Source organism: Molothrus aeneus, chromosome 13 (genome assembly GCF_037042795.1).
Source record: "Molothrus aeneus isolate 106 chromosome 13, BPBGC_Maene_1.0, whole genome shotgun sequence".
Lineage (NCBI taxonomy): Eukaryota > Metazoa > Chordata > Aves > Passeriformes > Icteridae > Molothrus > Molothrus aeneus.
This window is the reverse complement of record NC_089658.1, coordinates 6,490,762-6,511,119: the sequence shown is the minus strand read 5'-3', so window position 1 is coordinate 6,511,119 and position 20,358 is coordinate 6,490,762. Positions and strand designations below refer to the sequence as shown.

The following is a 20,358-nucleotide window of genomic DNA, read 5'->3' as shown; positions in this document are numbered from 1 at the left end:
AACATGTAATTTATTTTTAATTATATTATTTAATAAGCAATAAAGTAGTATTGTTTGCTGAGTGGGAAACTGGTGAGTTTGGCTGCAATAATAATGCCTAAGAGTTTTTCTTTTCATGCCTTGTTGGTGAGAGTTGCTGTTCTCTTCCCCTGGCACAGCTGATCCAACAATGTCATGTTCATGCCTTAGCTTTTGATGCTAAGGGTCACCTGAAGGATTTAAAACAGGATCTGAAATAGCAAAATGTGTAACACTGGGCTAAAATGTTTTGGCCTACATTTTTTAAGGGGATAACATCCTCTCTTTATTGAATTTTTACTGTCTTATTAATAATTGCCACTGGCTTGCAGCCGTGTTCTGTTCTTCTCAAAGATAAATCCTCCATGTTTTTCCTTCCTGCTGCAGGTTGCTGACATAGTAAAAGCAGTTGGTAACTGCAGTTACAATCAGCTGGTGGAGAAGATAATTTCTTGTAAACAGTCAGAAAACAGTGAACTGGTTAGTGAAGGTAAGTCACGTTTCCCTGTATTTATCAAAGTATGTGCCCTGCCAAATCTACGTGACGTATTTTCCACGTGGGTGATGCTGAGTAGAGATACCAGTGGGAAGAGCTGCATTCTGTGTGCTGAGCTGCTTTCCCTGGGCAGCCACACAGCATTGTGCTTGTCTTCTCAGCTCTCTAATGCATGCTCTTGATCTAGTCAATACACTTTTTCAAAAGCTGGCAAGAATTTCCCCTATTGTGGCAGCATTCAGATTTCAACTTAGCTATATATTGTCTCCTATAAATCAGAATATCAATTATATATTCCATTACAACAAGGGAAAATATGAGAAATTTTAGAATTGGATATAGCATTTCTGAACATGGGAATTTTGTTTGCAATGCTGTGGTTTTAGAACTTTGAAACTTGTCCCTTCTTTTTATGTGTTCCCTAATGCTTGTGGCAATATGGGGATGTAGGGGGAAAGTAGGAAAAATACTACTTTTGTTTCCAGGTGTTGTATTAGCAAGTGTGTAATAGACACACATAACAGTATGTTTTGCTTGTGTAGGGTTTGTAGCTGAGCAGTTCCTAAATAACACAGCTACACAATTGACATACCATGGACTGTGTGAGTTGACTTCAGCTGTCCAGGAGGGAGAGCTTTGTGTGTTCTTCAGGAACAACCATTTTAGCACCATGACCAAATACAAGGTACATTCAGCATTTTTGTCTCTATTGTTATGTTTTGTGTTTCAAAGCAAGTCACGCTTTTTTACTGTCTTGAAATAGAATTAAATTCCAGGTTGTTATATATAAATATGGCTTACAGTGAATGTAAGGTCTGTAGCAAATGTTACTTAGGAATTATTGATTACAGTGGTTTAGTCACTGGGATCCGTTACTACTTTAAATCTTCTTGTAGCCTTTCCCTTTATGTTCAGTTTACTCCCTGTGTTAACTCTTTGTGGTTAGGTATAGTTATGTACACTTCTTACATGGCTTAAATTTTCTTGCAGTTTGTGGTTGGCATGATAAGGTTACTTTAATTTCTTATTTCTGAGGATCTGAAAGTTTGCATTACATTTGGCCAGTAGATGAATAGGTCCATATGCAAAATCCCAAATGTTTTGAGAAGTTGAAATGGGCTACAAATTGGTTCCCTTTGTTAGAGAAGAGAATTTCTTTTAATTTTTTTATCTGTATCTGGGGAAGCAAAATGGCAGCAGCTGTGAAAGGAGTATTCCAGGATACCAAAAGCAAGTGTCAGCTTGGTTAGTGCTTCTGGGACTCCTTCCTCCGTGGAATGGAGAATCTGGTTTGGCAAGTTTACATTCATTTATGGAGCATCTTCATGCTAAAACAACTTTACTTTGCTAGGATGGTAGTATATGAGTTTTTACCCTTGTACAGAAGCTTAAAATTATGTTTTGGTTATCTATTCTTTAATAAGACTTCAATTTAATGTACACTTGTTCTTATGAGTAATGGTAATAAAAGCAAAAAAAAGAAGAGGTGTGTAACATGCAAAAAAGTTAAGAAACTCGTTTTTGCCATTATATGATAATGTCATATACCTCATGTGAATGACACTTTCATTTGTTACTACTAGTCCTTTTTTCCTCCCTCTGTTAATCTTGACTGTCAGTGCTAAGCTTTGGCATTTTGAGTAACTACTCATAAGCTGAGCTAAAGGTCTGAACAGTCCTGATAAATAGTGATTAACTCTACAAGCAGGTAACACATTTGGTTTTCTGATTAGAGTACATCTGAGATGTGGTTTAAATCTGTGTATACAATGCCACTCACTTAAAGCAGTAGGGCAGTGAAAGGCTCCTTCTCCTCCCTTCTTCCATTTAAATAACCCAGAGCTATGAAATGAATCTGTGTGTGGTCAAATATTATGTGATGCAGCTCATTTAAATCACAATTTTGAGTATAGTTTTTCCCCTCTCTGCTTTTCTAAATTTAGTTCTTGGATTAGGTGGTGGCAGCTTGTGAAGCAAGCCTGTACACTGTTTCACACTTGTTACATGGAGTGGGGTTTGGTTTTAAAAAAGAAAATAGTAAAAGTACAGCTGTACTTTCTGGGTACAAGTGGTATCTAGAGGTGCAGGTGCTCTTGTACTTTGTTTGAAGGCCATTCCAGATAAAATACATGAATCCTCCTGGAAATAACACATTTTTGTGCTATTATTAAGTCCTTTAAAATACTATTTGTATTAAATACAGTCAATAAGTATCACTTTGACCTGTGGATTATAAGTACAGATTAGCTTTGTAAAACATAGGCTATTTGTAGTCTTTTGTAGCCCAGTATTACATTAAAGGGCAGAATCTGGTGTGTGTCTGTGCTTTATCAGCTTCATACTTGTAAACATTTGTTTACCTCTCAGTTGAGATCCTTTTTCCTTATAGAAATAAAATGCTTATAGAAATAAAAATTCCTTATAGAAATAAAAATACTTTAATGAGTTAAATCTCCTCAGCCAATATTAATAATACAGAACAGGTTAAGGCAGTGAGTAAAAATCTGTCTTGAGTTTTACCTGTAAGAACTAAATACAAGTCCTAAGAAATATGAAGTATTTGAAAATTAGTGTGGTTTGTATATTTAAGGTTTGTTGCTGCTAAGTCACAGTGGTTTTAATCTTGTGCTTTCTGAGAATTCTTAGAATTCTGAAATGCTAAATTTTGAAATAGAGGCCATTCTTGTTTTTCACAGTCATTATGGGGAATGACCTTGTAGTTAGTGTTTAATTTCCATGTTATTTACATGTCTTAGTTCCTGAGGTTATTGCTTGTAAACAGTGTTCATTTCGATTTGGATCTCTGTTGAGTGGTACATGGCAGAATTTGAGATACAAAGAAACTTTTAAATAAAGACAGAAGATACGTTTTTAATTGATGTTTAAAGGCCAGCAGTAACTCTTTTGGCTCCTACCTACCCAGCTGGTTGCAGTAGCTGTAAGTCTAGGTGGTCTTTTGTATCAAGTCAGAAATAGACTTAACTTGGGCTTTTAGCCAAGATCAGCTCTCCAGACACTTTTGGCCCTCCAGGATACTCGTGTGAGTGCCAGATGCATTGTTGCTGAAGAGTTGAGATGTTTTTCAACTGCCCCACTCTTTCCATCTCCTGGGTTTAGTGCTCACTCTGCAGATGGAGTTTCCTCACAGTTTGAGCAGTAGTCAGCAGTAGCTGGACTATGGAGAAAAGTCCATCCATTGGGAAAACTGGAAATACAACATATGCCAGGGAAAATGGAGGTATAGAACTCCTAGGGCAAGAATGATGCAATTATTTTTTCTCCTTCTCTAATACTGCCTTTCTCTCTTTCCCCTCCAAACCAATACATGGAAATGTACAAATAAAGCAGCTATGAAGTTAATCAAAAGGGAATTACACATTTATTAAGTTGTCCATGTAATAAAATCAGTGTATTTTTAGAAACACAGCTTAAGTAATTAGCAATTATTATTCTAATTAAGCTAATGCTTAAACTTTTATTTGGCAGCTTTAATGTACAGCTGATACAAGGACCTGTACACTGAGGATATTTTTAAGTGCAGTGTGGGTTTTTTAAGGCTGATACTTTAGTGAAAGGACTTGGATTTCCAAACCTTGTCCAAGTAATTTTTTCTACTTCCTGTCCCTTTCATTGCATACTAATAGTCTTGGCTCATGTGATTATACAGTAATAATTTTCAGCAGTTAAAAATGTGATTTTATTTTTTTGCCTTTGCTTTTCATTATGCAGATAATAAATACATCAAATGATAATTCCCTAGATCAAGGAAAAACAGGACTGTAAAGAGGGGATCAGTTTGGTAAGAAGATCTTAGTTCAGTTGGAACGTTTTTCCCACAGACTTGTTTGTAACAGATCCTGTGTTCTTTATTGAAAAGTATCAAGACACTTACCTGTTTGGATTTTTAAGTATGTGTGTTTTCTACTTTATGAATGTTGTATTTCTGCTTCAGAACTCAACAGATACTTTTATTCCAATACAATTCCAATTTTATAACACTAATTGCACTTTTTCCTTGGGCATTTAGGATTGGCACAGTAGAGGCAATGAATATAATTGCTTAAAAACATGTTTATTTTTCAATTTCTTAGTAAGTGTACAGTTATTATGCTGACGGTTACTCTGAATTCAGTAGTACATGCTTTCTTTAAAAAAATCTTTTTAATGGTAGTATATCTGAATGTTTCAACTGTTAGAGAAAATAAAAACAACACTCATTCATCCACTTAAAACAACTTCACAAAAACAAAGGGATCTGATCCAGAAGTCCAAGAGAATATTTACATATTATTCAAAACATAATGCTTAAAATGTCTTTACTGTACGAAGCTATTGGACAAGTGTTTGGTTTTCTTTTTCTGTTTCCAGAATTGATGGAAACTTGGCAATTTGCATTAGAACAAGTAGTTTAAAAACATTAATTATTTAATCTGATTATGAAATTATCCAAGGAAAGGAGATCTAGTAACATCCCCTGTAGCCTATATTTGTGCATGTCAGAGAGGGGTTTTTTTGTGCAAACCAGAAGACTGAGATATCCCTGTTTGGGAGCATAATCTTGCTTTATCCTCAATTTCAAGGTTTTTATATGTGAAACTATAAAATCTGGGCATTGGTCTACAATATCTAAATACCAATTCTTAGGATAAATAATTAGTCATAACTTTGTTAAAGTAAACTGTCTGCAGTAGTTATGCACTTGGGACTTCCACTGTTTTACTCCCTACTGGCTATAGTTTGTAGTAGATACTTTTGCTGTCTATTACATGCTGGTATTTTGGGGGCAGTGTTAACCCATGAGACTGGGTATTTGTTAAAAAAACCCACATTTAAAAACAAATCTAAAAGATAATCTGGTAGCGCTCTAGAAATGGCCAGTTAAGATTTTTTCTGAGGGTAGAAACATTTTGCAAAGTGGGACAACTCTTCTCAGAGAGTGAGGAGCATTTGAAAGCCATTTTTGTGTGCATTGGTTGCCTGAGTGTCCCGAGCTCGGCCTGGTCAGCACAGGCCGGGGCCGTGTCCCTGTCCCTCAGGGCCATGTCCCTGTCCCCTGTTATCCCCCCCGGGGCCATGTCCCCTGTTCCCCCCTCAGGGCCGTGTGTCTGTCCCCGTTCCCTCCCCCGGGGGCCGTGTCCCTTTTCACCCCCCCGGGGGCCGTGGGGCCGTGTCCCCTGTCCCCCCTCGGGGGCCGTGTCCCCTGTCCCCCCTCGGGGGCCGTGTCCCTGTCCCCCCTCGGGGGCCGTGTCCCTGTCCCTCGCAGGCAGCCCCGGCCCGGCTGTGGAAGTGCCTGGCAAGGGCGGCTCCTTCCTGGCCGCAGGCTGGGCCCGGCTCGGTGCGGGCCCGGCTCGGTGCGGGCCCGGCTCGGTGCGGGCCCGGCTCGGGGCAGCGCGGAGCTCGGAAGGTAAAAGCTTCTCTCGGCTCACAGGCAGTCCTTGCTGGGCCGGCCTGTGCCACTGAGTGTGGCCTGTGCCTTTAGCGTGGGGAAGAGAACGTGCCTGGCATTAAAACTGTGCCTGCAGAGCCAGTCTCTGTTTTCTAGTTGCAAGTGAAGAACAAACCCATGATGAGAGGCTACGTTACAGCTCGCAGCTAAAGAGCCACCTCCTCTTACTTTATATGAAATTATTGCCAAAGGTTCCATGAATATTAGCAATATTGTGAGGGTCCTGGTTGGGTTTTTTTTGGGGAATCCAATTTAATTATACTAATATGATGTAAAGATCAGAGAAGCTGGTTAAAAACAAGGGAAAGATGACTTCGGATCTCTGATCTGTGATTTCCCATTTTCCATTCCAATAATGTGACCAGGAACTCTGTCCCTTATCAGGTACCTTATCAGGTCCTAGGGAGCCCGTGTTTGTTGGTTTGCTAAGCTTTGTTCAAGTGAAGCAGAATGTTTGAAGGTATGCAGTTGGTATTGGAATTGCAGTTTATTGCCTTTCATTAGGGAGCTGTGTTACATTTATTTTTCATTATTTACTCTAATGTGACATTTTTACAATCAGTGTTCGACTGAGAAATTCTTACAAAGAATATGAATTTCAGGTTTGAAACAGGTCTCCATTTCAAGCAAGTGTTAGCTTTAATCCTTAGCTATGTAGCATCTTTAGATGCTACATTCTAATTGCATGAAGGCAATGATATACCTTAATATTTGTGTGTGGAAAAATTAAGCTTATAATAGTTTGGAGATAGGAAAACTAGTATTTTCACAATTTCAGTATTACTAAGATGCACAGTTTATGGGCTGTAATTAAAATGTATGGCATAATAGAGGAAAACCTGGGAGACACACAAACCACCCCCTTTTTTAGGTTTTGTTTGAGTCAATGTAGTGTTCAAAATAAAACTTAAAAGTTCAAATGCATTTTATATTTAAAATTCTGGGATTTTTTTAATATCTTTTTGAAGACTTCTTGTATAAAAAAATATTGTGAAGTAGTTATTTTGTGCAAACTGGAAATGTTGCAAAATTACTTCCTTTTATTTTCTTCAGGTAATTTTAAGTGCCAGGAGTATCATTCAGTTCTTAGGCAGGTTTCCAAGGGACAGATGATTTCTTAGATCATGTTATGTGATCAGACTTGTTGCTGACACTTGCATTTATGTCTGTGGAGCCCCGCTGTGCTGGTTAACTCCCATTCCAAAGCTTGAACATACTGTAGTGTTACCTCTTTGGTTTTGGGTTGGGTTTTTTATCCACTCTGTTTGGCCTTGTGTATAACTGCATGTTATGGTGTTAGGTAATATTGGAATAATTACTGTATGTGAGTCTTCAAATAATATTTTTGTTACATCAAGTGACCTCCCAGCCCCAGCACGGGCAGCTGTAAACAGAGTGGGATTGACGAGACGTGAGTGGAATTTCAACATCTCCCTTAGAGAGTTATTGAATGACTCCAGAGAAGTCAGGGAGCTCGTTCTGTGTGTGTTGAGTATGGACAGAGTTTCCATTTCTTGCCTGTTTAGCCTTAGAAATCATTAGAACAGGATCTGCCTCTTGCTTTGGTACAACTTCAGCACAGCAATCTTTGAGAACCCTTTGTATGCTGCTGGAATACAAATACCAGATTTTTGTTGATGTCACAATAAACTTGATTTTTATGGCTAAACCACTGCTACAAGTTTTGTATTGAGTGTCTTGATCTGGTACATTCAGTCATACTAATGGGAGTTTCAGTCTTAAAATGCTCTATGGTCAGTAACAACATTCTTGATTTGGAGCATAATCCTAAAAACATGATGAAAAAGGTAGGATGAAATAAATGGATTGATTTAAATGGAAATTCAAACAGGTATTTTGTGCTGCTTTGCTGTCCCTCAGACATGCAGTACCATCTCCTTTTACTTGGTGCCTACTCCAGTTATTTCCCTCTGATTTCAGTTCTTCTCCCACTCCCTCATCCTAAACATCCTAAGCTTGCCTTTCATCCTTCCAGTGCCTTGGTATCTGCACTTGTTAGCATTGTCTCCTTCACTCCAGACCAGCCCATTTTATAATTTCAGACTTTGAAATCAAGAAATTTGGCCTTATGGAACTGTAAAATTACTAAAATGCCAACAAAAGTAATTATTGGTAACAAGTGATAGCAAGAATCTTTAAATTTAGAGCTTTCAATTGACAGAGACCTCAAATTCTATCAAAGCTCATTATGAAACATGAAGTCTGAGATGTGGCCATTTTGAGGTAATGCCTCTTGGATTGTTTGGAAAGGTCACCTTTGTCTCCATACCTTGCCTTTGGAATTTAATGTGATTACTCCTAGGATTTAAAGTTTTTGTTGCCAGGTTTTAAGTCTGCTTCTTAGGTGTGTTTCTAAAGAGTTGTCAAGGTATATAGATTGATATATATTAATATATTCATTCATGTATATATATTAATTTCTAGTCAATACAAACTTCTGTTAAGAATGAAGAGTTGCAAGATGGAATACAGAAATGGTGTGGTTGTTAATTTAGCAGTGAATACTAGTATCTGGTGGTTTAATGCTGTATGCTGATTTATTTAATTACTGAATGTGCTAAAAGCTCTAAATGTTTTATTGGAATGCAACATTTATCTCATTTCTGCAACTTAGATTGTAAAAAGTATTTTTTTTTTAGTTTTACAAATTTTCCTTGTTCTTCTGTATAGGGTCAGCTTTACCTGCTGGTGACAGACCAGGGCTTTCTTACAGAAGAGAAGGTTGTGTGGGAAAGTTTACACAATGTGGATGGTGATGGGAATTTCTGTGACTCTGAATTCCACCTGAGGCCTCCATCAGACCCTGAAACTGTCTACAGAGGGCAGCAGGATCAAATAGATCAGGTACTGGATTCCTGCCTTTCCATTGTGAGTTAGTACTGATTTTTAGTCATATTTATGTGTAATTCCACAGATGTGTATGTGTGTATACTCATGCATATCTGGGACTATAAAACTCTTTCAGGTAATTAGATTGGGGTTCCCAAAAGCGCCACTTGAATGTATTAATATGGTTTTCCATTTGAATGTATTAATATGGTTTTGAGGGAGAAAAGGTAAGATCAACTGAGTGAAAAGGGGATTTTAATCTCTCAGAATCCACTTCTGCCAAGTCTTCCCTCAGGTGAAATGTCACCTCTGTTCTGTATATGGAAACAGAAACAGACTGGGGAATTTCTTCCTACACAACAAACTCCCTTCAGCTAATTAAGATTGTCATAGCTGAACTTTGCCTTCTGCTGCCCACTTGGCTGAATGTAGGACAGACCCCACAGCAGATTGTGTGTCTGGTGGGTGTTTGTTATTCTTATTGAGACACAGAGTTTGCAGTAGTCATGTCTGAGGTTGGGCTGAGTTGTACCAGATAATGCACAAGTGCAGAGCAAGACTAAGTTCCTTGAAAATCTATAGTTTATAGTCATCACCATTAATTTTTTTTAAATACTGGGGGGGAAATTAATAATTCTCTCTCTCAGAATAAAAATATGACAGATAATTTGCTGCTGTCTAGGTAGTATAATTTAAACCTGAAAGCAACATTTTAAAATTATTTTTTATGTCTTCTGTGCTGCAGCTTAGTCATTGTGAAAGCAGACATGTAAAGTAGCTGTTCTCAGCCTTCCTGCGGTTGAGGTTATGGACAGGTTCTGAAACAAATTCCTGATCTCCATTTGAAGATAAGGCTGGGAGAAAAGTGTTGGTACTTTGTAGCTGCACATGCTGAAAAATTCCCTTGGTATGACATGACTGTTTTCTCTGTAAAAGAGCATTAATTCAGAAGTTTACTCTTTAGGATTACCTGATGGCATTGTCACTACAACAAGAGCAGCAGAATCAAGAGATTAACTGGGAACAGATCCCAGAAGGAATCAGTGATCTGGAGCTAGCAAAGAAGCTCCAGGAAGAGGAGGACAGGAGAGCTTCTCAGTACTATCAGGAACAAGAACAAGCAGCTGCTCAGGTCCAGGTAAGAAAACAGTACTACAGAATATGATCATCAATTTTAGAAAGTATGAATAATTGCATCGATACATCTGTGCTTGTACACATTTCAGCCTGAGGTGAATATAGGAATCTTTAGGAATACACTACAGTTGTTAGAGTATGCATGTAGATATGAAAACTGCAGACATTTAAATACTTTAGAGCAGGCTTAGCCTTCTAAATTAGGGTTTCATTTATACTTATTTTGGAATAATGGTATGAATTAATATGTCAGGTTACAAAGATGGTATTAGCTAGTATTTTACATTACTTGCAGAAGAGCATTGAGCTAAACTTTTTGATAATAGTTGAAGCTTTGTCTTTATTTTGTGTTGCAGAAGTTTGTTGCTGTACATTTTTAGGTGATTCAGACTGTGATCTCATGTGAATCTATTCTGTTGTTCCAAATCAGGCAATTCACAATTTCTCCCAGTACACCTTTCCATCCCATAACCATAAGCAGTTGATTTCAAAATCTTCTGAAAATGTGATTCATGCACATGTCTATCAAAAAATGCAATTTAACTGAATCTTCTGTGCCATAGACAATATTCATTTAAGCTGGTGTTTTGGATTTAGAGAGGTTTTAAACACTGAGGGCTTTCAGAACTGCTTTTATTTATTACAAATAGGTAAGAAATAATCTATATAAATCCTGCATCTTTGGCCTGAAGTAATTCAGAACCATTAACTACTAAGTTTGTTAAGCATGAAGCAAGAAATTTGACAGGTAAAAGTTGTGTTATTTGCAGTCTTTGTTGCTTTAATAGAACCAGCAGTATCTAGTTAAGACACAGATTCATAGCTGCCAAAGGCAGAAGGAACTGAAGGACCTGCTGAACAGGATTAAGAGCCTGCTTGTTTGCAGCTATGAATGGGTACAGAGGGAATAGATGATGAATTAACAAAACTTACATTGCCTTTGTATACCAACCCCCTTGCCAAGTTATTAAGGAGTTTGTAGTCACAAAAAGCTGCTGCCTTACCATTATCTCGCTGTCCACAGCAGCACTTTGACTCTGCAAATAGTGAAATGTGGATTATGTGCCTATAAGAGAAACCAAGAGAAAATTCCAGTGCAATAATACAGAAGCGCCAGAAAATGCTTGAAACTGTATTTTATTGAAACTACTGATCTGTATATGTGGACACAACAGAAAGGACACATGAAACTTGAAATATTATTTTCATCTGACTTAATTTTCAAGAAATACACAACTTTGTGGAGGTCCCGGAGTAGGTATACCAAAAACCCTACCTGAACTCTACTGCTTTGCATAATACTTAAACTTTTTGTTTGTGAACTTGAGCACACAGGAGGAGTTCAGGCTGTATGTGCAGTGGTGCTGGGTTTATTTCCCATGTTATTTTCCCTACACAGCAGGTACAAGGTGCTGCCTCTCCAGCCAGCACAAGACAATCCGGGAGTAACGAACGCAAACGCAAAGAGCCTCGAGAGAAGGAGAGGGAGAAAGAGAAGAACAGCTGTGTTCTCTTATAACAGAGCATGGATTCCATCTGGAGCCAAGTGCATGTCCTCAGAAGCAAAAACAAGGAGTCAAAAGGAAGACAAACCTGTTACATGCCGCCTGTGCCTGATTACCCCATGGATTTTGTTCACGTTCCAAGAGAGGATGGATGGCTTTGTACCAATCAGACTTCCTTCAAAGTCATAGCGCGAGCTGCTCAAGAGGGAATTCCAAACCACAGTTGGATGCGGCTGTGCTTTGAGTTAGTCATAAGAAATATTGCACCTTGTAGCTGAACACACAACTCATGGCAAGTCCTGTGTCATAGTGACATCCATTACTCATTACATCAAGTAGTAAGCTATTTTATCTTCTACTCTAAACAAAGGTAATTCATTTTGTGTAAGGCTTTTCCCTGAAGTCTGTACACGAGCACAATGGAGTTCTGTGTTACTTCCTTAGTATGAAACTATATCTTAGGCTGGGTATAGTCTCCATGACACAAGAGCCCAAATAACAGCTGGGCACTGCCTCCTCAGTGTGTCCAGATTTCTTTGCTTCTGGATCTGGTATGTTCTTTTTTTGAACCCAGATTTATACTTGTTACTGCTATCACTGCATCTCCTGGCCAGCTTTCTTGCCCCAAGAATATGTGACTTGATAGGCAGCATACAAAAATTGTCATGAAGAAAATGGGGCATTTATTAAAAAGCAAGATGAATATTGTTTGCTTTTCTTGCAACTACAAACTGGGTATGGCAACTCAGATGTTATCAGGGTTAAACAAGTAATTTTATAGGTAACTTCTTTTTCTTTTATTATTTTTTTCTCTTGTAGGTAAACTGGACCAGATAAGCTTTTATTTATTGACCTCTCCATATGATAGATGAATGATGAGAGGGAACTAAAGTCTATAATAATCATTATTCTATATAAGAATGCAGAGTTAAAATAACTAACTATCTGCCTTTTATCCAGAAGTACCTTGAACTTCAACATGACGTTAACATGTCCACTTGTATATTTAAGCAAGTGTACTGTAGTTAAAAACACACTTTTTTGTTTGTTTTATAAATCATGTATTCTTAAAAAAGCACACTTCAGAAGGGGTGAGAGAGGAGTGAAGCTCCCTCTCTGAGATGGTTTGAAAGGTGGTCAGGTGTAATATTTTGTTTTTTAAATCACTAATTTAGAATTTTTGGAAACCAGACTTTTCTAATTTATGGGAACCAAATAAACGTGTTGCATCTTGTAGTATTTATAGAATGCAGAAACAGAACACTTGATGAATTTTGAGGGAACCACAAATCTTCCTCCACTTCCATTAAATCAATAACAATTAGTTCTTGCTGAACCTTTTGATAAAAATTTCTATTTAGCAATTTGTAGATACTTTTGAAAAAGGCTGCTTCTACTGGACAAGTTCTGTATCTGTGCTCTAAGCCTTAGTGTTCACACAGAATAACCTGGGCAAGAGGTGGAATATGACATTCCTGCTTCCAGGTGTTTGGAGAATGTCTGCAAAAGTGGGTGTCTAACACAAGTCCACTGGTAAAAAGCCACTTCACAATTATTTCAAGCTGCACTGGCTGCACTGCTGGCAACCAGTCATCACACACATCTGCTACCAACCTAGAATGAAAATGAGATAAAGGAAGAATGTCTTACCAACTAAAGGGCCAATTTGTATCACTTTTCTTCCATGCCTTTTCCTCCTTTGTTTTTCTTCCACTTTTGTTACAATTTCCCTTTTATAATGATGAAGTAACGAACAGTAGGAGGTCTCTAATATGTAAACTGTAAATTTAAAAATTATCTTCTCTAGAAAAGTCATGCCCGGAGAAGTAATTTTAATACTTAATGTATGCAGTTCAGATAATTTTATATGTCAAAGCAAAGGTTGATGTCTTTTTTTCCTTTGCAGCAGCCTAACTTCAAAAATTAATGTGATGGAGGATCACCAACATAATGACTTAGCTACTTTAAGTAGATGAGAAAATATTCCAATAGTGTCAATAACAGAGACTTTAAGCCAGAATGTTGTTTAAAAACATTCTGTTACTAAGATTTTTCCAAATTTTGTGTATTTACATTTATTTATTGACCTTGAAAAATAAATATGTCAAGCTAAGTGTTTGTTATTATTTTCAGTGACAGTATTGCCACTTTAACTCCTTTTGGAAGGAATCTAGCTGTTGTAGCTATGGAGTTTATCTCTTTGCCTAAGATACTTGTTCATATTAGAAGAATTCATGTAACATTTTCAGATTCAGACAGATGTGCCTGAAACTTAATATACTGTAGTTAGAGGAATTATGGTCATTTGGTGACAGAGGAAGAAGAGTTAAATGCAATGCTCATCATGAAGTTGTAACTCCCAGATATTTCAGTTTCTTTCAGTAGAGGAATAAAGGTTTCAGGGTATTTGAGATGGAAGGCATGCTATGAAAACAGTCCTCTGTTAATATCCTTTTTTCTTTACAGGTCTTGAAGCTTTGGAAAAAAGGTAAAGAATTCCTGAAATCTAGGGCTGCATGAGTTGAACTTGTTAGTGGCAAAAGTTATAAGCAGTTGAGCTTCCTAATGCCCAAAATGAAATTCACCTGGAAGCTTAATTTGTGCCCTACTGGGAGTAACCATTCCAAAAGCACCTGTCACGGTTGGTACCTCTGACAGTATCTGAGGATCAAAAAACCTGAACAGAATTGCTTTGATCTATATGAAGTGAGCTTGGAAAACAATATTGCACAATTTAGTCTTGGAGTACCAGGAAGACAATATCTACTTCTGTTTACTTCATTTGCCTTTTTTTTTTTCTTTTTTTTTTTTCCTCCAGCTCATGTTCTGGCAAAGGTATAGATTTATACTTTAAATCTATTTATACAGTTTAGCATGTACATGCTCCAAATACCTACATAATATATATGAAAGTGTCCAGAAAAGTAGAGTAGAACTTGTTTTCCACTAGATAAATGCTAGCACAGAAAACAGAATCATAGAATTTTTGTTGTTGCATTATAGTTGTGACATAAAAAAAGCTACATACAAGTATTCTTAAGATTAGCAAAAAAAGAGCACTGCCGTAGAGATAAATGTTTTCTATAAGGCACTTTGTAAATGCTCAACTCCACCAGTTTTCTTGTGACACTCATGGAATCTGCAAGCCAGCAAAGCGGATCCAGAGGGTTTTAACACCAGAGAATGAAATTAGCATTCCTGAAAATTCACTTAAACACAATGCAAAAACTACATTTTGTTAGCTGTCCATGTTGTTCATAGAGGAAATGAAGTGTTCAGAGTTTCTGTGCAGAGCTGCTCTGTGGCTCCCAGGAGGTCACACGAGCTCCAGGGGAAGCGCAGGCACTGCTGGCATTGCCAGGCAGGCTCTGACTCACTTGGTATGTCACATTATTGTCATGTTTCTTCAAACTTGTACACACAAGCTCTTGGAAAAAAGTTTCCAGTATGTAATAAAAGGCAGTTCTGAGTTCTTCAAATGAATTTTCTTGTGCATTCAGCAGGAAATACTAAAGTGAAAGGTAAAGCTGATGTATTTTTAATGAACCATTCTTCATTCCTGCTCCACTGGTTCTGTAGCAAAGTCAGCTCATTGCTTGGATCAGCTCTTTGCATTAGGATGCTTACTAGAGAATCTATACAAAGTACATCCTTCAGTACAACATACTGAATTACAAGCTTACTTTATATAAAAGCAGATTTTTAAAGGTTGCAGCATTGAACAGGTGACTCAGGAAATGCACATTTATTGATGGAGAATCCTCATTAGAAAGCATATTACAGAAAAGCAAAAATAACAAGCTGCAGTTTGGTTGCAGTAAAATGCTCCCATTTTTTCCATCTGTGCTATGATGAACACTTTGGGAGCAAGAAAAATCCAACTCTCAAAAATATTAATTCAGTCCAGGGATAGCAAATGTCACGTGCAAGGCCTGAAAATGGCATTTCATCTTGACAAATGCACATCCTTTTTTATCAAGCATAACTAAGGAGAGACTGTTAGTGCTGAGTAGGAAAAGGGGAGGAGGTGAGTGACACCTTCTCACACCATGGCATGGGCAGAGTCTGTCTGATGGTCAGTGCTCCTGTACAGCTCCCTCTTTTCAGATTGCCCAGTAGGAAAGCAGTGGATGCAAGCTCAGCTGTGATCTGTGCTGATGGAGAAGTGCCACAGGGGAATGCTAAGGAGGAAGGAGAGGCTGGAACACAAACAAGTCCCTATGCTACCTCTAGAGATTGTTTAAGGCTTTGTCCTTAATTTTGCTGTTATTTTGGACACAAATAGCTGTGACACAGCGTGCAATGGCCACATTTTCTCACCTAGGTAATGCCCAGCAGGTTCATTTCCTGGCAGGTTGGCAGTGTCTGTCCCTGGACACACTGCTCTTCACTCTCACTGTGCTTTAAAGTCAGGACTAGCTGTGCTGATCCTCTGATAGCTCCAAATATTCTTATTAAATGTCAGTTGCCTACTGTTCAATGTCAGCTCCTATCACTCTTGAGCTCTCTAGAGAACTTGCTGAAATCTGCCTTCCTCATTCCTTTTCTGGTTTGTAGGATTACTTGTGTTCATGGAGAAGCTTTATGTGCTGAAATGGGCAATTCCTTGTTTTTCAAGGTTAAAATCTTTAAATACTCAGTTAATTATCATTAGAAAATCGAGATGCCATGTTTGCCTCAACAGCATAGAAAAATTCATGCAACAAAATAGTGTTATTTTGGGAAATCCTAGGGAATGATTCAGATGAAGTTTCAGCACTCAGAGTAACTGAAATGTTGCTAGCTCAGTCCACAGAGTGCTTACAATTAGTGTAACACTGCTGGAATCCAAGGCAGCTGCTGCTCTGGTCAGAGCTGAGGCACAACAGGCAGTGAGTGAAATGGGGGTTGTTTGATAGAGTCAAACTCAGCCAAATGTACAAACACCTTGGGGGTGCACAGGGACACAAACTCAGCTAAGTTTTATTACTTTTTTAAATTACTCTGTTGAACTTCCTTTAGTGCTGACCCGATTTCAGTTTAGGTCCCATCCACGATAAGTGACACCTGTTGTGAATCACATGGGGATTGATCTAACAGTGTCTCATGAGCCAAAGCCTTTAGCTGAGACAAACTGAGGTTCTCCATCACAGAGCTGGATGAAATAAGTGAGATGTCTGTCTTGAAGTTCATTTCTCTTGTTGAAGCCTTTAGGAAAATTTGGATTGGCTTTTTGAGTTAAAACTTCAGCTGTAACTTTGTTACATTTGTGCTAAGCAGTTTTGAAATTTCACCTTAGTTTAACATTTTTAGATTTCTTCTGAATGTGTTTCCAAAAAAGCTGAGATAACTTGTATTTTTGACAGAAACCCTGTGATGGCTTTTGCTCCTGCTTATTAGCACATGCCAAGGAAAAGGTCAAAGCTGCAATTAAAAGAAACACCAGTGTGTCTTAAATCACTTTAAAAACTTAAATAAGCTGAGTAATGGGAACACCCTTGGGTTTGTTCATCTCTTGTTTTGGGGAACTCCAAACTATTTACAAAACCAGACAATTTTCTCTCCAGTATTTTGGTATCAGGCCAGCAATAGGTCTGTTAATTTGAGGACTTTTGTTATTGCAGATAAACCAGTTTCTAGCTCTGGTTTATCTTAGTTACTCTTGTGTTCACAATTGAGTTTCAGTGAAGCCCTTCACAGTGAAAGTTTGAAACAAGGTTCTCTGTGAGGTAACAGTATGGGGATTTTGGCCAATTGCATGGGTATATGTTACCAGCGATTCTATTAACTACAGAAAAAAAGTATTGCTGTGGAAATAAAATCCTTCCATTGCTTGGAAAAGCATAGTAGTAGGTGGTATCTTCAAGAGACTGCAGATGGATGCAGTGAACCAAGGAACCTGCTTGTGGACTTTATATTATTTGTAATCCAGCTTTTGCATTTTTTATCATGAATAGTTGCAATAATTACATGTTTGCATTCCATATGCTCAGGTTACAGCAGGTATGTTTGCATTTCCGGATTTCTTACATGCTTTCTCTTAGGGATTGGCAAGCAAAATTACTTTTAGAGAACTCCTTAAAGAAGTGACCATAGGTACAATGATTTCAAGAGACAAACCTATTGTAGCAAGGGTTTCTTCACTTGTATTTTGATAACTCTTGAAATAACCAGTGCTGTAACATTCCACTGGAAAGTGTGACTGGTGAGGGAGTTACAGTGCAGACAGTGATGAAATAAGCAGGGTTCTGGTTTGGATGGGCTTTGTATTTGCAAAAACATCCCAAATTAATGCAGGTTACTATCAGATTGTACTGGACAGATCAGAGCACCTGTGAATGGCTTTTCCCTCTGTTTCTGCAGTGTGTAGTCACTGTTTACAACTTTGATAGCAGTTCTCAGAACTACAGAAGTATCAAGTACTTGTGCCACAGAAATCTATTCTAAATCTGTTACATCTTGCTCAGTATTATGTTAAATTCCTTACAGCAACTTCTTTATAAGGGAGTGAGAAATACTGTCTGCATAACCTGATAGAGCTTTAATGTTAAATGACAGAGTTTTGGTTTATATTACAGCTTTCAGCAAAAGAAGTTCTTATCCAAGTTTGGTTTTATTTAATAATTTTCAATTATCCTTTTATCTGGTCACCACCTGCATAGCCCTTATTTGTGATAATCACCTTTTACACACACATGTAAGCTTAGTGAAGAAATGACTGATGGGACATACAAAAATGAATCCTACAGAAGTCACCCCAAGTTCTCCAGTGCTAAGTCAAATATTTGTTGTCTTAACTGCCTTGACTGGGTGTTTTTACAATGAAATGTTTTTTTTAAAAAAGCCTCCCCCACAAAACCTGACATATTTTAGAAAAAATCCAAAATACTTCCAGATTAGTAATGTCTTCAAGATGCCATCAGAATTGTGCAATTCCTGTGTTAAATCAGCATTTAGCTGTGAGTCTGTTAGTCACCCCATGCCTACTTGATCTCTCTTAAAAGGAAATGCAAAGTAAAGCTGATGCAAGTGACTCTGGATTGACCAAGAGAGGGGAGAAGTTAAATTTTTTTTAACTTGTGTTTTAGAGGTGCATGACACAATTAATTCTAGTCATGCAGTATCATTTGTACCAATGTATGTGAATGAAATACTTTTCATCATGTGACACCATTATCCAGCACTGTAATGGCATCTACAAGTTCAACTACTGAATGTTTTGCATTTTAAAAGCCTTAATTGTTTATATTGTATTAATGTGTTTTTAAGGACTATAAGGAAATAACATTTCCTTGTAAATTGTTAAAATAATTTTGAACACAAATAGTTTTCAGAGAAATCCAGTTCTGTATCTTAATACCCCTTTTTGTTTGTGTACCACAAGCTGTTAAAATCTGTTACCTTTTAAATAGTGTCTCCTGCTATCAGCCTCTCTCTAGTTCAAGGTCTTTACCCAACTGAGATTTATTTTGGTTAACAGTCTTCTGAAACTCATTGTATGTAAATAAATTTAAGTGAGCAAACTTAAATAAATATTTCATTTAGATATTTAAGTTCTTTCCTAATAATAAAGGTTGGATGATATACTTTAAAAAATATACTTAAAAACCCAACAAACAATAACACAACAAAAACTCACTCTGGAAAAAAAGGATAGACTTCTGGTGCTCTTCAGGTTTTGATAAATTCAAAGGTTTCAGCAATTTGTTTTCAATCAGTTTTTTCCCCCATTGTCTGAGTTTTAGTATTTTAAGGGAAATGATTACACCTGCACAATTACATTTTTAATTTACTTAAGTAACTGTTGGAATGCATATCTAGACTTTTACAGGGAACCAAGCACATCTCAAGTTTTATTTTTGTACCTCTCTATAGCTTTGTCTTTTAAGGTTATAAACTTTGAAATTGTCCATTCGATCCATTAGCCACTATCAATTCATCTTGGAGCAGGTATTTGTTTTGTGTGTGTTTCACACCTGATAAAGCACAGACTGCAGCCAAATGCACAAGTACTTTGGAAAATGCACTGGGAATTGGTACTTTCTCTTGGAAACTCTTGCAGCAAAACTCAGTAAATTGAACTTCCTAGATTTTTCTTTAAGAATTGAATAAGATGTATTAATATATCAAGGTAAGTGACACACTGGCTGAGACTGCATTTCTTTTGTTTAAACTTAAATATTTATCAGATGTGAATATGCATATAGGATTAATTAGAGACAATGCTGTTGCACAGCAGGTTTCTCAGTTTCTCTCTCCTCCATCTTTCCTGAAAGGCTGCTTACTCAAAACCAGTTGACCTTATTCTCTGCTCTGCTCTTGATTCCCCTGGAACACTGCAGGTGCTTAGCAGTTCTTCCACACAGCAAGCAGAAATCAGCATCTTCTTACTGACCCATGCCTTAAAAAATGTAACTGAAATCCTTTCTCAGGCAATCTGGATCAGTAAACCCTTCCAGGTCTTATTCAAGGACTATTTCCTAAGCTCTTCTGTTCTGCTAGGAGCGCCCTGTCATTTGGGTAACCATCCAGCACCCAGCTTTTCCACGTGGGATTCACTGCTTTTCTCCCTTGCTGAAGAGCAGAGTTGTAAGTGTACCCTTACCCTGGCTGGGTGATAAATGAGTCCTGGCCTGGCTGCCTGGCACTTCTGTTTGGGCCTGGTTTAACACAGACCCTTCCATGCTGACCCAATCCAAAAGGTTGAACAAGATGCAGCCTTCTGCTCAGGGCCACATCAGGAGCAGCTGCAGGAATCCCAGAGCCCTGTAAGCACAGTTTGTGGTTTCTGGTGTCAAACCCCAGCTGTTTCAAACTTCCACAGAGCTTTGCTAAACACAAAGAGCAAACTAAAATTATTTCTTTGGGCCTTGCTTGAGTATTTTGGGGTTTTTTCGGTTCTAATCTTTCTTCTGTGAGCAAATATG

At 37.8% G+C, this 20,358-nt stretch overlaps 1 protein-coding gene across 1 annotated transcript in view; it reads left to right on the top strand.

The window, feature by feature from the left end:
* The window catches only part of MINDY2 (MINDY lysine 48 deubiquitinase 2), a 32,109-nt gene extending 13,125 nt beyond the window's left edge, over positions 1 to 18,984 (top strand). Inside the window, exons 5-9 of the mRNA XM_066558576.1 lie at positions 406 to 508; positions 1,057 to 1,199; positions 8,652 to 8,825; positions 9,775 to 9,948; positions 11,347 to 18,984. Of these exons, the coding sequence (XP_066414673.1) occupies positions 406 to 508; positions 1,057 to 1,199; positions 8,652 to 8,825; positions 9,775 to 9,948; positions 11,347 to 11,466 (714 nt within the window). The 3' untranslated portion in view covers positions 11,467 to 18,984. The remainder of the gene's footprint in view (positions 1 to 405; positions 509 to 1,056; positions 1,200 to 8,651; positions 8,826 to 9,774; positions 9,949 to 11,346) is intronic.
* The last annotated feature ends 1,374 nt before the right edge of the window (positions 18,985 to 20,358 follow it).